The sequence below is a fragment of the Vombatus ursinus genome, unplaced genomic scaffold (assembly GCF_900497805.2).
Source record: "Vombatus ursinus unplaced genomic scaffold, bare-nosed wombat genome assembly UNPS02015404.1, whole genome shotgun sequence".
Taxonomy (NCBI): Eukaryota; Metazoa; Chordata; class Mammalia; order Diprotodontia; family Vombatidae; genus Vombatus; species Vombatus ursinus.
The window spans coordinates 2,643,591-2,665,764 of record NW_020955182.1 but is presented as its reverse complement, the minus strand read 5'-3'; the positions used below and the strand labels follow the sequence as shown (position 1 = coordinate 2,665,764).

Genomic DNA, 22,174 nt, shown 5'->3' with positions numbered 1-22,174 from the left:
CCCAATCAAATGAGATTATGTTTATTAAGTTCTGTCACACAAAGTTAAAATATTCTGAGTTTATTTTTACATGATTTTAGAGTTGCACAAAGATCGAACACTCAAATGTTAAAATTTATAATTAGTATTCATACAGTTTTGTAAAACTCTGTGCAAGTTATCTCCTTTGATCCTCACAAGAAACCTATAAGGTAGAAGCTAGCCTTATCCTCCCCCTCTACAAATGAGGAAATAGACTGGGCAGTGAGGTGATGCAGTAGATAGAATGTCAGAAACACTCATCTTCCTGAGTTCAAATCTGGCCTCAGACACTTACTAACTGTGTGACCCTGGACAAATCACTTCACCCTGTTTGCCTCAGTTTCCTCATCTGTAAAATGAGCTCGAGAAGGAAATGGCAAGTCACTCCAGTATCTTTGTCAAGAAAATTCCAAATGGAAGAGTCAGACACAACTGAAAAATGACTGAACAACAACAAAACTGAGACTAAGAGAAACTGCCCAAGGTCATAGGGCTAGTAGGTGTCTGAAGTAGCATTTGAACTCAGGTGTTCCTGAATCCACAACCAGCAGTCTACCTACTACACCACAAAGCTGCCTCCACTCAAATATTATTAAAGAAATTGTTAATTATCACTTTATTACCAAAATGGGTATTTTTACTGTAAATTACAACAGGTCTTTTCAAAATTTCTGAAAAGTAAGATATTGTACATAATTTCCCAAAACCAATCACTCCCTCAAACACTGATGTTGCTTTCACACAGGTCATGTTCTGGTCAGATGTATGGCGTCTTCTGATGATAATCACTTGGAGTAAAAGCCAAGAGATCAGTAGCTAAGGAATCTGGAAGAAATACATGATCCCTGGTGAAAGGCTGCCATTCTCAAAAGGAAGGCTGAGAGTTGGAGGATCTAGAAGCTGAAAATACTGGTTCATCATTTATCTGACACTCACTGCCTTCAACATGACCAACAAGCTCTCACCACTTGGTTATTCTACACATCCCTCATTATATTAATCACCAGTTACCTGGAAAACTAACCCCAACTCCCAACTTTCATTTTGTCATTCTCTTCCCATTCACCTCTTAATTTTGCCCACTCTTTCATTGCATCCTCTGCAAGCTCAGATCCATATTGAAAAACTTCTTTTCATTCTGGAACTTTGCCTTGGATAATCCTCCCATCTATTTTCTCTCAATGAGCTCTGGCTCCCCTGCAAGACAATACTTTGTCCCTCACTATTGTCTCTAGCAATGGCTGTACTTTCTCTCACACCCTTTAACATATTAGTTTTACACAGAGTAAGAATACTTCTTGATCCCCACTTTCAGACTCTCCCTTTGCCTCTACTCAGCAATCTCTCCTTCTCTTAAGTTCACACTAATAAATCTTTTAAACCTACACAGATTATTGTAGCTACTGTATACCAGCCCTCCTTTCTCAAAGTGTTCAGTTTCTGTCTCAAAGTCTTCCTCTCCCACCCAATTCCTGGTCTTATACTAATGGACTTCATTAATGTTGATACTCTCTCAAATACCCTAACTTCCCAGTTCCTTGATCTCTTCAAACCCACGATCTCTTCTCCTATTATACCATGCACTGGCATGGACACATCCTGCTTCTCACTATTACCTACATTCTTCACTTCCTGAATAAAAACTCAAGACGGTTCTGTATCTGATCACAATCTGTCATTCCAATTTTCCCAATGCCTTCCCCTTCCTCAATCTGTTCTTTCCTATCACTGCTGCCTCCAATTGTACAATTCATCAGTACTTTCTCAGGATTGTTACCCCTAGTCTCTGACTTCACTTTATTTTCTTCTCAATGTCGACCTCTCCGTGAACTGGTTCAATTCCACACTCTCCTTCAGTCTTGGACCTTTCATCCCTTTGTCCTATCCCAAATTCAAAACATGGATCATTCTCACCATCTGCCTCCTCTGCTACGACTTAAGTGCTGCTAAATGGAGCTGGGGAAAAACACAACTTAGAATACCAGCTACACTCCAAATTTATCTAAATGCAACTGGGCCTTTAGTACAGCAAGACAATCTCACAACTCCATGCCATTATCCCTTACTATTTCTAACTTTAGTCCAGTCTCTGGTTAAGATACTATTCTCATCTTTAGTAAACTCTTCTTGCCATGGCCACCCAATCTCCATGTACTCATGATCCTGTCCCCTCCCTCTGTATCCAGAAGACTGACCCTACGATCATCTCCTTTCTCTAATTGGCTCCATTCTCGGCTGCCTATACAAACAAGCCCAAGCCTCCCCTCTCCAAAACAAAAACAAAAACAAAAAAAAAACCCTCACTAGGAAGCCATCATCTTTACTACCTAAAATTCCAAATCTCTCATCCATTTCTCGGCCAAACTTCTTGAAAAAAAATCTACACTTGGTGTTTCTTCTTCCTCTTCTCTCACTTTCTTCAAAACCTTCTTGTATCTTAGCTTCCAATCTCATCATTCAACTGATATTGCTCTCTTTAATTGTCAATTCTCATTGTCAATTTGCTCAAGTTTTGTCCTTCTAGACCTCACTCCATCATTAGACACTGTCAATGCTCCCTTCTCTCCTCCTGGATGCTCTTTTCTGGGTTTCTGTGACAGTGTTCTCTCCTGTTTATTTGTCTAACCACTAGTTCTCAGTCACACCTCATTCACTCATCATCCATGTCATGCCCACTGCTCATGGGTTCCTTCCACTGCTCTGTTCTGGAACCTTCTTCTCTTTGCACTCTCACATTTGGTGACCTATAGATCTACAGATCTTTTATTAAGGGGATTTATTCTATGAAGTTTGGATTCAGTTAAAGGGCCACACTTGAGGACCTAGAGGGCCATGTGGCCTTGAGGCTAGTTTCGCTCATGACCCTCATGGAGATCCAAATACTTAACTGCCTATTCGACATTTCAAATTGCATGTCCATAGACATTGCCACTCAACATCTCTAAAACAGAACTCGCTATCTCTCCTCTTCACTACCACCGTCCTTACAGTCAAATAGGTTCATTTCCTTAGTGTCACCCTCACCTTATCACTCTACATATTCAACCAGTTACCAAATTTTGTCATTTCTATCTCCACAAAATTTCTCTCACACAGATCCCCTTCTCTTCAATCATAAACCCACCACTCTGAATCAGACTCTCATCCTCTCTTACCTAAACAATTATAATATCCTCCTATTTGGTCTCATTAACTTTAAGCCTCTCCCCACTCTAAACTATTCTCCACACAACATGTAACATAAAATCAAAGGGATTTTTCCTTAACCATGTCATTCTCTACAAAATAAATTCCAGTGACTCCCTGTTATCTCTGGCATCACAAGTATAAACATCTTTACTCAGCATTTAAAACTCTTCACAACTGGGCCCTTTTTACCTCTCCAGTCTTCCTACACAATATTACTCTTCCTCCATGCACTATATAGTCCAGACACACTGGTCGGGTTACCTTTACTGTCTCCCATGTCTGACATTCTGTCTCCAGCCTTTTATGCCTCTGCACTGGCTGCTACCCAGGCATGGGGTATACTGCTGATGTATACCACTTAGAATCCTGGGTTTCCTTGACTACTCAGCATAAGCACCACACCCTATCTGAAGCCTTCCCTGTACATCATCGCTTCCCACAGTTCCTAGGGCCTTCCTTCCTTGTATGTATCCTCTATATTCTTAAATATTAGCATTTACTTCTCCCATCGGAGTGTAATCTTCTGAAGAGCAGAGACTATTTCACTCTTGTGTTGGTATCCCTAACGCTGAACACAGGGCCCAGCACACATGGAGCTAGAAATGTCAAATCTCACTTGTGACTCCCTTCTATACAAGGCTTTCTCTTACAACTTCATTCCACGCTGATCTCCTTCTTCTAAGAGCTGACATTACAGCAATACTTCAGAGTTAAAGCATTCTACATTAATATTCATTCCACAAACCATTAATTATGAGGCAAAACCATAATTGCCTATGCTCTCAAAGAGCTTACACTGGAATGGAGAAACATGTACATAGATAAAAGTCTATACAAAATACATACAAAGCAAATACAAGGTAACCTTGGGAATGAGGGAGGCCAAGGAAAGACCTACAAAGAAAGTGTTGCTTGAGATGAATGTTGAAGGAAACCCTGCATTACAAAAGGAGATAAGGAAGGAGAGCATGAAGTAACAGGAGATTTTTGGTTTTACTTTAGTAATGTAATATGCTATCACATAGTCCTTAAGCCCTTCCTTAATTACTGTATTTATTCACGGAAAGAAAATGTAGTCAGTGTGAAAACTGACCTGCTGAAAACTATCCGTTTCTATTTATTTTGGAATTGTTTACCTTTTTTTGTTGTTTTTAAAAGCATTCTTATGCCCTATGAAGATTTAAACTTTTCTAAAGAAAATTCAAGCAAATTGTTCTTGTGGAGAAGCTTTACCACCCCTGTTCCTCCTATCACTCTATACATCCAGAATGCCCTCTGGTAGGGAAAGCTGAAGTTAAACTAATAGAACAAATTAGATTTAAAGTGCAAAAACATACACAGATTTAACTGAAATCTTTGCTGAAAGCAGGTACCCTACATAACAAAATACAAGTTTGGCCAGCCAACATCCAGATGGTCTCAAAAAAACCAAAATCACCATGGAATTAAGTCATGGTCTCAGATTCGACTTTCCACTAAATTCCTTAAGTGGAAGGAACGTGTGGTTGGACAAACTGCTGGAGGAGCCTTGATAAAGGGTGAAACAATAAATACTGGGAAAAGAAGCTTAATTAATGGGTGAACCATAAGCCACTATTACTCAATAATGGTCTGTTTAAACACGCCCAGTGACAGGGAATTAAATATCTAAAAGGGCAACATGTTTCACTCCTGAATAGCCCCAAATGCAAGAAACATTTCCCATCAAAGTGTGCCTCTTTTTAACTTCTTCCCAGTAGTCCTATTTTTGTTCTCTGGAGTAAATACAATAAATATACACAAATTAACACACAAATACATAAACAACTAAATAAATAAAATCTAATTCTGCATCTGGTGTCAGTGTTTCAAAACCGGTCTCTTTTATAGGTTAAATCTCTTTCTCCTCCAACCATTCCTTATATGGCTTTGGTTTCAAGTTCCTCACAACATACAGAAATAAGGTCATTCAATTAAATTCAGTGCACACGCTGACTTTGAGATGGCAGGACATCCAGTTGGAAATGATGGAAAATAATCACCATATTAAGAGGTAGGATTTGAACACTGGTCTTCCTGATTCCAAGTCCAGTGCTCTATACACAGTGCCATCTAGCTGCCTCTAATACTAACTAGAAATAGAAATAAGAAAGTATAATTAAAGAAAACAAATCAATACATTAACCATGTCATTTTGCACTTCTATACTTTTACTTTCCTTTCAAGAAACAAGAAGCCTGCTTTATCATTGGTCTTCTGGAGTCCACAAATGTTCACTGTGTTCAATAGAATTCTGAAGGATTTCAAAGGTGTTTCCCTTTACATCACTGTGGTCATCATGTAAACTGTTCTGGATCTGCTCACTGAACACAAGTCTTAGCAAGTTTTTCTGACTTCTTCACAATCATCATTCTTACTTTACAATCCCATTACTTCATTTACCATAATTGTTCAGCTATACCCCAATTAATGGATACCCACTGTTTCCAGTTCTTTGCTACAACAAAAGTTACTCCCATAAACGTACACATGTAGAATTTCCCCCAGCCTTTACCTTTGAGAAGGGAATGCCTAGTTGTGGCATTTGGGGAAATTTGTATAGTTTAGTGACTTTTGATGTATAGTACCAAATTATTTCCTAGAATGCTTTGGCCATTTACTTACTTCTCCTCAAATCTACCACACACACACTTCTACCTTTCTGTCTCTTTATTCCATTCCTTTCTATTCTTCCAGTAAAAACCCTATATAGCCTTCAAATTCCAGCTAAACCCCTACCTGTTCATTAAAGTTTCTCAATTCTCACTCTGAGTCTTTTTCAAAACCATTTCCAGTTTTCGCTAAAAGATCACAAATGAATTACAGCTGGGTTGGCTTCCCTCACTCTCCTGGCCTACAGTGATCTCATCTGTAATACCCATTGGTATTGCCAGATACTTACTGTTACTTAACTGTTTTCAGCATATCTTGTCTTCTCAGATGATTTTCTGACAGTAAGCTGTGTTGTTTATATAAAATATTATATATATATAATTTATCATATCTATATTTACATAGCATTTACATTATACTTATCATAGAATGCATAATTATATGCTGTTACATAATTAGTCACATATTATATATTACATTTGGGTGAATGGATCTCACCAACAGCACTTAGTGAAGTTCCTTTAAGATACTAATTGCTCAATAAATATCTGGTGGTTGATTGTATGTGTATTCTTTTAAGATTCAGTAGTCCATTTAAAAAATTACTGATATTCTGATAGTGTCACTCTATGGCAGCCCTCTGAAGAATTAAAAATGAGTCATCACACACAGGTCACTGGAGAAGTGGCCATGAACAGGCTGTGATAGAGAACAGAACAAAAATAAGAGACAGCTCTCTGGAATTGTATGATAAGAAGAAAAGGCTGGTCGGTCACGTGGAAAGAACGAAGGATGACACCGTTAAGAAGCCCGACTGTTCCATTCCACCACACAACGTCAAGACAAAGTAAAGAAAGTCTCCAGAACATTAGATGGGCCCAGGTGGAGGAAGAATGGCAAGACGTGGACTAGAGCTACACAGGATTGGGCAGTATGGATGACTTACAATCTACACCATCAGAGGGAATTCCTCAATCAATGAGATTATAGGTGTATTTGAATATTGTAATAGCACACATAGGTCCAAAGATTAAAGTGCCAAATGTTCAAATTTTGAAAACTGCTTTCAATCCAAATTCCAAATGCCTTTATCACTACATAATTTAGTCTCTAAGGAACATTTTAACTCTTTACTCTTCATTTAATTGGTGTTTATGTTCTTCATCTAAGTAAGATTTCTCCTGGTGTTTAATTTTAATATACTGTGGTTGGTATATTAGATCAGTTTGCTTTATATAATCTCCAACTTTCAGAACAACTGTCTTAACTGTTTTTGCAACAGGCAATCGGGGTTAAGTGATTTGCCCAAGGTCACACAGCCAATAAGTGTCTAGCTATCCCTCACATGCTTTTAAAAAAGTTTCTTTTCCACTGAAAGTTGCAAAGAAAGCAGGCATCACTTTTTTTTTAATTAATAAATTTATTTATTTTTGGTTTTCAACATTTACTTCCACAAGATTTTGAATTCCAAATTTTCACCCCATCTTGCCCCTCCCCCACCCCAAGATGGCATGCATTCTGAATATCATTACCCCTAGTCTGCCTTCCCTTCTATCTCTCCCCACCTTCTCTTATCCCCTTCCCCTTCTATTTTCCTGTAGGGCAGGATAGATTTCTGTACCCCATTTCCTGTATTTCTTATTTCCCAGTTACATGTGAAAACATTTTTTTAAACATGTGTTTTTAAAACTTTGGGTTCCAAATTTTCTCCCTTCCTCCCCCCCTACCCACCCTCATTGAAAAGGCAAGTAACTCAACATAGGTTATACATGTGCAGTTATGCAAAGCACTTCCATAGTAGACATGCTGTGAAAAACTAACTCTATTTCCCTTAATCCTATCCCGCCCCCCCATTTATTCTATTCTTTCTTTTGACCCCGTCCCTCCTCAGAAGTATTTGCTTCTGATTACCCCCTTTCCCAATATGCCCTCCTCTCTATCATTCCCCTACTCTCTTGTCCCCTTCCCCCTCCCCCATTTTCCTGTAGGGTAAGACAGATTTCCATACCCATGAGTGTGCATGTTATTCCCTTCTTAAGTCAAAATCCTATGAGAATAAGATTCACTCATTCCCTCTCACCTTCCCCCATTTCCCCTCCATTGTAAGAGCCTTTTCTTTTCTGTTTTTTTGTGAAATAATTTGCCCCATTCTACCTCTCCCTTTCTCCTTCTCCTAGCATATTCCTCTTTCACCCCTTAATTTTATTCTCTAGATATGACCCCTTCATCTTCAACTCACCCTGTGCCCTCTATCTATCTATCTATCTATCTATCTATCTATCTATCTATCTATATATACACACACACACACACACACACACACACACATACATATAATTTTTTCCCTCCAACTATGCTAATACTGACAAAGGTCTCATGAGTTACAAATACCATCTTTCCATGCAGGAATGTAAACAGTTCAACCTTAATAAGTCTCTTATGATTTCTCTTTCCTGTTTACCTCTTCATGTTCCACTCGAGTCTTGTATTGGAAAGTCAAATTTTCTATTCAGCTCTGGTCTTTTCATTAAGAATGCTTGAAAGTCCTCTATTTCACTGAAGGACCATTTTTTACCCTGAAGGATTATACTCAGTTTTGCTGGGTAGGTGATTCTTGGTTGTAATCCTATCTCCTTTGCTCTCCGGAATATTATATTCCATGCCCTGCGGTCCCTTAATGTAGAAGCAGCTAAATCTTGTGTTATCCTGACCATGTTTCCACAATACTTGAATTGTTTTTTTCTGGCTGCTTGTAACATTTTTTCCTTGACCTGGGAACTCTGGAATTTGGCCACAATATTCCTAGGAGTTTTCCTTTGGGGGTCTCTTTCAGGAGGAGATTGGTGGCTTCTTTCAATTTCTATTTTGCCCTCTGGTTCTAAAATATCAGGGGAGTTTTCCTGGATAACTTCTTGAAAGATGATGTCTAGGCTCTTCTTTTGATCATGGCTTTCAGATAGTCCAATAATTTTTAAATTCTCTCTCCTGGATCTATTTTCCAGGTCAGTTGTTTTCCCAATGAGATATTTCACATTGTTTTCTAATTTTTCATTCTTTTGGATTTGTTTTACAGTGTCTTGATTTCTCATAAAGTCACTAGCTTCCAATTGCTCTATTCTAATTTTTAAGGAAGTATCTTCTTCAGAAATCTTTTGGACTTCCTTTTCCATCTGGCCAATTTTGTTTTTTAGGGCTTTCTTCTCCTCATTGGTTTTTTGGACCTCTTTTGCCATTTGGGTTAGGCTATTTTTTAAGGTGTTATTTTCTTCAGTGTTTTTTTGGGTCTCCTTTAGCAAGCTGTTGACTTGTTTTTAATGATTTTCTTGCATTACTCTCATTTCTCTTCCCAGTTTTTCCTCTACTTCTCTTACTTGCTTCTCAAAATCCCTTTTGAGCTCTTCCGAGGCCTGGGACTGATTCATATTTTTCTTGGAGGCTTTGGATGTAGGAGCCATGACTTTGTTGTCTTCTTCCGGTTGTATATTTTGATCTTCTTTGTCACCAAAGTAAGATAATATAGTCTGACTTTTTATGTGCTGCTTACTCATGATCTCGGCTAATTACTTGAGTTTTAAACTCTTTGTTAAGGTAAGAGTCTGCTTCCAATGTGAAGAATGTACTGTCCCAAGCTTTGGGGGTTTGTACAACTGTTTTCAGAGGTAATTCTAGGGACCTGTAAATTTTCAGTTCTTCCAAGGTGCTATGATAAGGGACAAGGTGTTTCCTCTCCACCGCCACAACAAGCTCCAACACACCAGCACTCCTCCTCACCCCAGGACAGCCCCTCAGAACTTTGACCTAGATCTAAGCACGGGCAAAGCAAGAGAATCCTGCCTCAGCACAGGCAAAGAGATCCCTGCAATCCCCCTCAGATCAGCCACTCAATTCCTCCTCAGTCTGTGGGCCGAAAGCTCAGGAAAAAGCTGCTGCTCTAGGGGCATGCTCTGGACTTGTGGCTGAGACCTAGCCTCTCTCTCACCCCAGAAACAGACTTTTCTCACTGACCTTCTAAGTTGTCTTTGGCGTTCAGGGGTTGAGAAGTCTGGAAACCGCCACAGCTGCCTGCGATTCAGTCCTGTGAGGCCTGCTCCAGGGTCGCTGCGGCCTGTGCACCCATGCCAAACTGCACTCTTCTCCTCGCCTGGCGCGCTATACCTTTCAGATCAACCATCCAGGTTGTTTTGGGCTGTAAATTTGTTTCATTCTGTCTTTTTGTGGGTTCTGCTGCTTTAGAATTTGTTTAGAGCCATTTTTTTACAGGTATTTGGAGGGGTTTGGGGGAGAGCTCAAGCAAATCACTGTTTTCACTCCGCCATCTAAGCAGGCATCACCTTAACCAGTTCAAATGCAACTGATATTGATTTGTTACCTTAGAAACAAGTAAAGAGTAGACCACATCTTAAAATTATTTCCTTTGCAGAAAGTCTTAATATAAATTATCTTAGAGATTAATTCTATTCTAGATTTTTCACTTTCATTTGGCACTCAAAGATCTTCCTGTGCTGTGCAGATTGTTAGTAATTTTTTGAGTCCTCATATATTTTAAGCATCTTCATATTTGAAATTAGGTTGTCTCTAACAGTAGCAGACAAAGACACTGGGAATACTTATAGCTATCCCTAAAGGGGAACTACTAAGAGAGTCCATTTTTTTTCTTTCCCTACTGCCATCAAATCAACAGATATTAAGTGAGTTTCCTATGAAGCTTTTCCTAGAAAGAATTTTTAAAATATTTTTACACTAAGGTAAAGATGAATAGTTTCTTTCATAAGCACCCTTTCAGATACCTAATTAACTAATTCTACTGAAAAATTATTTTTTAGAAAATAACTCATTTTCTTTAAAGAAAATAGTAGTCGTATTGCAGGTATATCTATTGCATTAGTTTTTTGAAAGAATCAGGGTTTTTTTGTTTTTTTAATCATTCCTATAATCTTTTTTGGTTTTCAGTTTATTCATTTCCTCTAAGTTTCAATACTTCTTCTTTTGTGCTTATTTTGTGCTTATAAGCTTTCTAATTTTCTAAAATATATATTCAATGCTTTAATACTCTTCTTGGGTTAATGTGTGTTTTTAGGGATTTTTTTCTTGAGGACTGCTTTAACTGGATCCCAGAAATTACTGAATATAGTTTCTTCACTATTACTTTCTTTCACAAAAGCATCATTTCTATGATTTGTTCTTTGACTGACTCATTATTTAGGATTTCACTGTTAAATCTCCCTTGCACCTGTCTTTTCTTTATGCTCCTTTAATTGATTACTATTTTAATTGCATTATGGTCTACAAAAAGAAGTTTTGCTATTTCTGCCATTTTACATTTAGTTGCAACGTCTTTGTGAACTAATATATTGTAAACTTCTGTAAAAGTTCTATGTGATGCTAAGAAATATGCACATTCTTTAGTAGTTCCATTTTTAAAATGCCATAAGTCTTTTGGTTCCAATTTCTCCAGTAATTTGTCAAATTCTATATTTTTCCTTTTGTTTACTCTTGTTAGATGTGCCCAAATCTGAGAGACACTGAAATCTCATAATTATGTTACTATGTCTTTTTTGTAATTTAATTTTCCCTTTATGAATTTAGATGCATACTACAGTGTTTGAACACTATAATAGTGACATAGATTTGTTGTCTATGGCTCCTTTGAGTATAATATAGTCTTGTTTTTTCTTTATAGTTTGAATTTTTGCTTTAAATTGTCTGACAGCATGACTGCAACTCCTGCTTTTTCAAATTTACCTAATGTAGGAGTGGGGAACCCATGGCCTTGAGGCAATTTTGTTCCAGTCTTTCATTTATTATTCCATATACTTCTTTATTTTTAAGGGGTGATCCTGGTAAGCAATACAGTGTGGGGTTTTGTTTTCTTAACCAATCTGTCACTCTCTATTACACTGTTTAATCCATTCACAGTTAAAGGTTTTAATCCATTCCTATTAAATGCATTTAATGGCACAGTGGATAAAGCAATAGACATGGAATCAGCAAGACTTGAGCTCAAATAGAACCTCAGACACATAATAATTCTGTGACTCTGGGCAAATCACTTAATCATTGTCTGCCTCAGTTTCCTCATCTGTAAAATGGGGATAATAATGGTATCTACTTTCTGGGGTTGCTGTAAGAATCAAATGAGATGTTTGTAAAGCATTTTTGAAGCCCTGAAATACTACATAAATGCAGAAAACAAACAGTTTGGTTTCTATTTTCTTTCATTTGTTTCTAGTTTTACCTTTTTTTTTCTGAATTAGGATTTATTTTTGGTTCCTCTCCTGCTTTTAGGACAGTACTTTTTTCCCTACAATTGTTTTACATAATGCTTCTCAAGACAACCCTTTTCCCACAAGCAGTCTTCTCTTCCCTTCCCTCTCAGCTCCTCCCCTCCCAGGAGTTTATCAACCCTTTCCCTGGTTTTGGTGGTTGTGCCATTTGCTTCTCTAGCTTATTTTACTGATGAGGAAACTAAGGTAACCACGGTGAAGTGACTTGCCCAGGGTCACAGAATTATTGTGAGTCTGAGGCTAGATTGACTCCAGGCCTAGAGCTCTATTCACTGCACCACCTAGCTGCCCCTTTTACTTAACTTATTAACTCCTTTTTCCTTCTTATTTAGTCAAATAATTCCTCACCTCTTTTTCCCCTTAACTTTTTTTCACTCAGTTAAGTTTTTAATTAAAATCTTCCACTCTTATCTTTTTCAATTTCTTTTGTTTGTAGTTTTTTTTCATTTTCTAAGCCATCTCTAAAAAGGATTTCTTTAATTTGTTCTCTTTATTTTCTTCCCTCTCTGTCTATTCTAAACTTTTATTCTTTGATTCATGAGCATTAAAATTATTTACATCTTCTTTATTCTCTTTGTATTTCTCGTGCAGTTAAAGTGTTCAAATCGTCAATTTAGAACTCACTCTTGAAGACTTATATGAACTGATGCAAACTGAAGTGAGCAGAACTAGGAAAATGTTGAATACCATAACAGCAATATTGAAATGATGACCAACTGTGAAAGTCTTCACTATTCTGATCAAGACAATGATCCAAGACAATTCCAAAGGGTCCATGATGAACAATGCTATCTACCTCCAGAGGGAGAACTGATGAACTCTAAGTGCAAATTAAAGCATACTTTCTTTCTCTTGGTTTTGTTTTGTGTGTGTGTGTGTGTGTGTGTGTGTGTGTGTGTGTGTGTGTGTGTTTATGTATGTTTTCTTTTGCAACATGGCTAAGGGTAAATTGTTTTCCAGGACTTCACATGTATAACTGATATCACATTGCTTGCCTTTTTTTTTTTTTTTTTTTTGGCTAGGCAATGGAGTTAAGTGACTTGCCCACGGACACACAGCTAGTCTGAGGCCAGATTTGAACTCAGGTCCTCCTGACTCCAGGGCCGGTGCTCTATCCATTGAGCCACCTAGTTGCCCCTTGCCTTCTCAATAGGTGGGGAAGGGGTGGGAGGGAAGGAGACAATTTTGATCTTAAAATTTTTTAAAATGAATATTAAAAAAAATTTCACAAGCAATTGGGAAATATTTAATTAATTTTTCTTTACAACATGACTAATGTGAAAATATGTTTAATAGGAACGTATATGTAGAACCTATATCACATTGCACACCCTCTTGGGGAGGGGGAAGGGGAAGGAGAGGGAGAAAATTCAAAACCCAAAAGCTTGTGGAAGTGAGTGTTGAAAACTAAAATTAAATTAAATAATTAAAAAAAGAATATGTCTCTCTGACCAGAAAAATATTCTTCAGTATGATCCAACCATTCTGGAGAGCAATTTGGAACTATGTCCAAAGGGCTATAAAAATGTGCATACCCTTTGACCCAGCAATACCACTTTAGGGCTGTATCCCAAAGAGATCATAAAAAATGGAAAAGGACCACATGTACAAAAATATTTATGGCAGCTCTTTCTGTGGTGACAAAGAATTGGAAATTGAGGGGCTGCCCATCAATTGGGGAGTGGTTGAAAGAGTTGTGATATATGCATGTAATGGAATACTATTGTCCTATAAGAAACGACGAGCAGGCAGATTTCAGAAAAACCTGGAAAGATTTACATGAACTGATGCTGAGTGAAGTGAGCCGAACCAGGAGAACACTGTACATAGTAACAGTAACAATGTGTGATGACCAACTTTGATGACATAGCTCTTCTCAGCAATACAATGATCTAAGATAATTCCAAAAGACTAATGATAGAAAATGCTATCCACATTCAGAGAAAGAACTATAGAGTCTGAATGTAGATTGAAGCACACTATTTTTACTTTTTTTTTCCTTTCTCATGATTTTCCCCTTTTGTTCCAATTCCTATTTCACAACATGAACAATGTGGAAATATGTTTAACATGATTGTATCTGTATAGCCTGTATCAGATTGCTTGCTGTCTTGGGGAGGGGGAAGGGAGAGAATGAGGGAGAAAAAAATTTGGAACTCAAAATCTTATAAAAGTGAATGTTGAAAACTATCTTTATATGTAATTAGAAAAAATAAAATACTATTAAGTGGGGGAAAAAACAAATACAAAGAGGGAAAAAATTCTAAAAATAAAATAACAAAAATATATTCTTCAGTGACCATCACCAAATCAAGTTTATTGACTGTATTTCTCCCTATTTAAATCCCACCTTTGATACCTCACAGATTATCCTGTAGCCCCTCTGTTTGCTGAGAGACTACAGGAGTTATTTTCCTTTTAATCTTACACTGAATTGATTCACATACATCCCACAATCCTCTCTATTTCCTACCTTCCCTCCTCCACTGATGCACTCTCACACTTTGGAGTGTGGTTCACAAAACATACTAATTCACTTGCAGGGGCTGGAAGATGAGAAGATCTGAAGTTTAGTCCATGGTGAATCAGGTCTCCTCCTCCTTCCCACGTCTTCCATTTCTTTAAGTTACATTTTCATCTTTATCTTTTTACGTACTTGAAGAAGGAAATCTCTTAACTGAAGCTGTTATTATTATTTTTAACCCTTTAGATGTGTTTTTTTTTTCCTTTGTCCTTCTAGTTTTCCCCTGATTAGTTTCTAGAGAAGGGGCAATTTCTTTTGCTATGTGTACTTTCTTTGGTAGTTGTATTTATTAACCTTTCGTGAGTTTATGTTGTCTGAGGTACAGGCATACCTCGTTTCATTGCACTTTGCAGATATTGTGGTTTTTACAGATTAAAGGCATGTGGTAACCCTATTTTAAGATTATGGGCACCATTTTTCCAACAGCACGTGCTTACACTGTATCTTTGTGTCACATTTTGGTAATTCTTGCAATATTTCAAATTTTTTCATAATTATTATTATTTCATTATCATTATTTCACTGATCTATGATCAGTGACCTTTAACACATTATTGTAATTGTTTTGGGGCACCATGAATCACACCTATAAGAGACAGTGAACTTAAACAACAAATGTTGCATGTGTTTGGACTGCTCCACCAAACAGCCATTCCTTGTCTCTTCCCTCTCCTCAGGTCTCCCTACTCCCTGAGACACAACAACATAGAAATCAGGCCAATTAATAACACTACAATGGCCTCTAAGCACTCAAGTGAAAGGAAAAGTCAATCCATGTGACAAACTTCATCACTGTCTTATTTTAAGAAATTGCCACACACTGCCACCCCAAATTGCAGCAACCACCATCATCATCAGTCAGCAGCCACAGATATTGAGGCAAGACCCTTCACCAGCAAAAAGATTACAACTCACTGAAGGCTCAGATGATGGTTTTTAGCAATAAAGTATTTTTTAACATGTTTTTAGACATAACACTATTGCATACTTAAAAAGACTACAGTATAGTGTTAACACAACTTTTACATGCAATGGGAAACCAAAAAATTCATGTGACTCACGTTATTGCAATATTTGCTTTACTGCAGTGGTCTGGAATCGAACTTGTAATATCCTCATCTATGCCTTTATTTCTAAATTGTATAATCTGCTCGTGTCTTGATTTTGCGTGTGGAAATGCTTCAAACACCTCTCTTTTTTATTGAATGTGCATTATTTTAATAGATAAATAGGCTTAGGTTTACAGATGCATCTTGAGCTCCTTTGCTTTTCAAAATATATTATTCCATTCCCTTCTATGGTTTCTAGTGGGTAAAGAATAATCTCGTGTGTCTTCAAATTTCCTTCCCTTTATATTTAAAGGTCTTTGTCTTGGTCCCTTGCCCCTTGCCCTGCCCCTTGGCAACTATCTGTGAGTTTTTAAACTGGGGCACCATTTCCCTATACTCAGAATTTCTGGTTTTCTTTTATTATTTCTTGCATTGTGGTGCTGAAGTTTTTGATTTATCATGCTTTTCAGGGAGGCCAATAATCTCTAAGTTGTTTGTACACACGCTGTCTTCAAGATCAATGTGCTTTACTTGTATAGAGATTATGTGGTTGTTTTTAAACATTACTGCTTTTAGTTTATCTTTTTCTACATTGTTCTTCACTTAAGTTTACTTTTATTTTCAATTCATTTGTTCTCCCTTTGGTTCTTTGGCAAAACTCACAAAGACGGATTCAAGTTTTTCTATTCTGCTATACTCCCAGGCTCACAACCCAGATATCAGCATAGACTGCTCGCTCTCTCTCACCACTCCCTCGCCCCCCACATCCAATCTGCTGCCAGATGCTGCTGATTCTACCACTTGTATCAGACCCCTTCTCTTCTCTGACATTGACACTACTCCAGAGCAGGCCTTCGTCACCTCTAGCACAGACTACTGCCATAGCCTGCGGATTGGTCTCCCTGTCACGGTCTCTCCCCAGTCCAGTACATCCTCCACTTCGCTGTCAAACTGATCTCTCTCAACACAAGTCTGACCATGTCACACACCCTCCACTCAATAAACTCCAGTGGGATATATACTTCAAAAAATTTATAACTGTATTTCAATATAATTGGCTTCCTTTGTAATCCAATGTATTCTTTTATGCATGTATGACCAGTATTGTGAGAAGGGGTCCACAGGTTTCTTTAGACCATTAAAGTAACCATGGAAAAACAGTGAAGAATCTGTGCTTTAAAGGAGGCTAAGAATGAAGGAAGAGGAGGCACAGAGCAGTTTGGTCATAATCCTGCAAGAAGGTGGGTCTATCAGGGGCAGCTAGGTGGCTCAGTGGAAAGAGGTCTGGCCTTGGAGTCAGGAAGACCTGAGTTCAAATCCGGCCTCAGACACTTGACACTTACTAGCTGTGTGACCCTTGGCAAGTCACTTAACCCTGACTGCCTCACCAAAACAACAACAAAAAAAAAAGACTCAAAAAGAAACTGGGTCTGTCAATGGATGCTAAAAAAGGTGGAATATAAAGCAAGCATGATTAAAGGAGTCATTTCTTCACATTTTAAAGGCATTTCTCCCCCACCCATACAATTCTAATCAGACACGGCTAACACAATGATTCTTAAAATGTTGCATAACAGCAGTCTCTAATGAGATCAAAGTGAATCCTATTATCAATTTAATTGTAGAAAGGGTTTTTAATCAGCTACCACTTACCTTTCTGGACTAAGGGGCTCCTCATTTCTTGTCCATCTGATGACAGGTGTAGGAACTCCTGAAGCAACACATGGCAAGACTGCACTTTGCCCAATAACTTTGATTAGTGGTGAAGGCTGGCTCAAAAATACCAAGTTGGATGGAATCTCAGGATCTAAAAAAGTTTCCAAAATAACAGACAATGATTAACAACTAACAATTTAAGACACTTCATTAATAGCTAATTACTGGATTTAGTTCACGGCTTTAAATTATGGGCATTATCACATTAGGCAGCAAGACGGTGTATATGAAAATCTACTTCAACAAATTAATTCAAAAATATTGTCTACTATATGAAAAACACTGTGTGAGTCACAGAGACATAAAGATGTTTAACATACAGCCCTGTTCTTCAAGGAGTGGACAATCTAATGGGAAAGATGTTCATAAAACTAAAATACAACTTTAGAAGTGTTGAATGGTAATAAACAAAGTGTCAAAGGAAGAAACAGGATAACTTGGAACTCAGGTAACTCGTAAGGCCTTCAGGAAAGAGAAAACATTCAAATTGAGCCTTGAAAGGCAGATGGAATTTTGAGGGGAAGGTGGGGGGAATACGATGTCAGGACCTACAATTTTGTTGACAGAAGAACTCCCACCAACTCTGCATCCAGAACTGCTGGATGCTCTAAGAGGCTACAGCTGTCATACAGTGTGATAGTATAGCTTCAGAGGCAGGACATGAACCAGCATCTTACTACGCCTCTGGGCTTGGGGGCAGGAAGTTAGAGGTAACAATTCAGGCAGAAGTAAAAACAGCGCACCAAAGGTATGGCACATACAAACCCATACAAAATGTGTTCAGAAAATGGCCAGCAAAAAGGAAGGGAGGGAGGGAGGGAAGGAGGGAGGAAGGAAGGAAGGAATGGATTAATACTAATACAAAGGTTTGCAAAACATTTTACAAATATTACTTCATATTACCCTCAACAATCATGCGAGGTAGGTACTATTATCTCTATTTTGCAGATCAGGAAACTGAGGCAGATAGAGATTAAATGACTTACCTAGGGTCACACAATTAGTAAGTATCTAAGACTGGATTTGAACACAGATATTTCAGACCTTACATGCAGCAATCTAGTCACTGTACCACCTAGTTGACTACAGACTATTAGACTACAGACTATTCACAGACTATTTAGACTAGCAAAAAGACCAATGTGACTGGAGTATAGGGGTCTTACAAAGAAGTAATGAGAATAAGGCTGGATAATGATAATAAGGCTAGATAGGTAAGTTTGGGGTCAGATTTTAATTGACAAGGAGAACATTAGCAAGCTACTGCAACAATACAAGCATGAAGCAGTAAGAGACCAAAACAAGGTGAGAGCTTCTCTAATTGGAATTAAGGATATAAATTTATTTACTTATGCAAATTTTGAAGCCATGAAGGGCACTGCAATATATGTAATACTGTTTATTTTTAGTATTTTCTATAAACCTAGAGTCACCTGGCTAATTTAGTAATATAAATGTATATTTGAAATATAGGTTTAACTTAGTTTCCCATATACTTATCACATTTGATATATTAGAGATAATAAAGCCCTCCCCAAAAAATTGAAAAAAATTTTTTTAAACTTCCTACCCCCCTCCCCCCACACACACATATATCCCACATATCCTATCTCCCTGAATTTTTGGAAAAAGAAACCAAAAAAGTTCTTAGGAAAACAATTATCCCTCACCACCACTTAATTTTGAACACCAAAAACAGAAAATCTAAATTTAAAATGTAATTGTTTGTTAATGATAGAGGAATCAGAAAGTTAAACTCTTGATAGTTTTAGAGCCAAAAATGATACTTTGATTAAATTGCTTAAAACAAAACAGAACTTTTAGCCAGAAATCAAATGTATGTTCTAATTTATGGTATAAATTTCATATAGATTAGAACCTGGAACTTAATTTTAAATGTGTAAAACAGTACTGAAAGGTTTTATCCTTAAGCATTTATACTTGCAACAAAGCAATAAATAACAAAATAAATTTCACCCTAAACACTTGTGGAATAAGAAAAATATAATTCAGTGGCTAAGAAAGGTCCCATAAAAACACTTAGTATTACCACTAAAAGAAATCAAAATATTCTGGAATAATTAACTGTTATCATTTATAAAACCATCAAATATTTCTTTTCAGTGGGACTAAAGTAATATTCCTGACAAGTATAATGTAAATGGTCATTTGTGATTTTTGTTTCATTAACGAAAGATTTGGTTATCCTGGATGATCTCTAAGATTCCTTCCAGCCACAAAATTTTATAAGGCTATGACCTGCAACTTCTAAATAAAGAATACAATCTGTATATTGAGCAGATTTTAATATTATTAACCTTTTTGCAACTTGTTAACATTCAATCTATTTTAACAATTCTTAATCTAAAGGCTTAAGAAATGTCTTTTCAAGGAAACAAAAGAGGTAAGTCATTTCAAATTTCATATTAGATGCTTTCTCATTACTAATGACCTGAGTTTGGATCTTTTTTGGTTGAACAGTTAGCCATTCAAAAACAACGCAAGTACATTCCCTCCCAAACCACAATGTTTCTTTTCACCTACTTTGGCAGAAAGAAAATGTAGAAGATGGGCCAAGAAATCAGAGTGCATCTTTGTACTCTGCAGGGACACTTGTATGATACAGAGCCTTCTAAATAGAGAATGAAAGAAGAGCAGGGAGAGCAGATGGAAAAGCTCTATCTTTAGAGTTAAACGTTTAGGAGAGAGCCATCAGAGAACACAGGAAAAGATCTTCTGAGTTTTGTAACTGATTCCCAAACAGAACAGTTTTGTCATAGGGTCTGGCCCTTCTGCACACGGGCAGGTTCAAGATTAAGCACAGGTAAGATTTTTCATTCAGAGACAAGTTTTTAAACTCAGACAAAAAATATGCCACAGTCAAGGAAAAGAATGCAGGGAATTTTTTAAGTGCTTAATAAGGACATATTAGATTAAATAAGTGAAAAAGATTCCACCTTTGAAAAAATCTTTATAAATGACCTATTACACTTTGACCACAGTACTTTTTAGCAGTCAATGCTTCTGCCCTGTGGGCCCAGCACTAGGCAAGCTTGGGGGATGATCTGTGTGTGAACAGTGATCCTGGTCAGTTCAGACCGCCTTTGTTCACTTAAATTAAATACCACCTGTGATCATTTCTGATGCTGATAATGAGCTTACAAGCATCCTTCTAGGTGACAATGTAAGTGGGGGATGGAAGGATTATCGGAAGGAAGGAGAGGTGGACGTAGATCAAAAGAAAGTTATTTCAAAAGTGTCACAGTAACTGCTGGCAGAAGGTCAGAAGAACTTTACTAAATTCACATATCGAATCAAAGCACTGTAGTCACATTCACCAACTGTCAAGAGGACAAAACTATTTTACTGGTATGTTCTATGTATCACCCAGTAAATCGAGGGCGCTCAATGATTAACACCCATATTGTAAACAAAATAGAGATGTTTTTAACTGGAAAAGCTTTTAATTATACTTTTTTAAAAAATCATGAGATCACTCATGCATTTTTATTTTCATTCATCTGTTCTCATTCATTCGATATACACTTATTTAATAAGCTCACTATATCAGTTACTGAAGCCAGTGCCGAGGACACAAAAACCTTTTATAAATCTATGAAAACGGGAAGGTGGGGAAGCCTACAAATGAGGATCCTCCACAAAGATAATCTCAGTTCTCCAGGTTCCTGGATCCTGAAATGCAGACTCCCTGAGTGGGAACACTGGTGCAGGGATGCATCAGGAGAGAAGCGAGCATTAAAACAGCCCAAGCATAAAGGTTAATGCTCATTGAACTTCACCATTCATTACTGCTAGACTTACTCAAGGATGCGTCTTTCAAAAGTGTTGCCAATCAAGACTTATTACAATGATGACAAAATGAGTTTTTCCACAGCGGGCCAAACACCAACTTCTAACGAACACACTGACCACTCTATTTAAAAATGACAAGAAGCAGAAATGCATATAACAATTTCATACCTGGAAGAATTTTCAGCTCTGCCTCCTCACTGTACTTAGGCGGTCCACCACTCTCAATTACGCAGCGATAAAGCCCTCCATCTCCTTCCGTAGCATTGCTGATAGCCAGGGCTCCGTTCGGGAGTTTGATGACTCTATCATCCACAACAAGTGGTTGTCGATCCTGCTCCCACCTCACAAATGGGACCAAATCAGCACTGACTTCACAGCTGAGCACTGCACTGTTTCCAGCATAGACTGATGAAGATTCTGGCTGACTGGCAAACCTCGGAAGACCTAAAAGCGATGGGAAGGGAAAGATGAAAATCAGTCATCCATTGCTCAGAATGTAAAGACTCTCATTCCCTGAGTGCTTATACCCTAGAAAGGATTTACTAAAATATCTGGAAAAAGTTAAAATTCATATGAAATATAAAACAGAATTGCTCCATTACAGCAAGTAAGTTAGATGGCAGGGTCCACAGAGAGAGCGAGCCTCAGGAGTTGAAGAACCATGTTTAAGCCCCACCTCTGTCACCTGCTGGTCAGAAGACTCCCCACACAATCATTTAACCTTCTCAGTAGCTCAGGAGACTCTCTAAGTCTTGGCAGGTGACAATCTGTAATGGCACAGGGAGTTTCTTCCACATGTTTATTTGTAGCCAGAGCTTACTCTTCCACCTGCCTCAGTCTCTTTTTCTCTGATGCTAAGATAGACTATTACTGCTATCCCTGGCCCACTTTGGTCCAATCCAGGACTAGAAACTACAGCACTCAGGACATTAAAAAGAGTACAAAAA

The 22,174-nt window shown here is 37.7% G+C and overlaps 1 protein-coding gene across 1 annotated transcript in view; it reads right to left on the bottom strand.

The window, feature by feature from the left end:
- Positions 1-22,174, bottom strand: part of NEO1 (neogenin 1) — a 292,148-nt gene that overhangs the window by 168,925 nt on the left and 101,049 nt on the right. Inside the window, exons 6-7 of the mRNA XM_027847412.1 lie at positions 21,396-21,671; positions 17,352-17,505 (exon numbers count right to left, since the gene is read on the bottom strand). Of these exons, the coding sequence (XP_027703213.1) occupies positions 17,352-17,505; positions 21,396-21,671 (430 nt within the window). The remainder of the gene's footprint in view (positions 1-17,351; positions 17,506-21,395; positions 21,672-22,174) is intronic.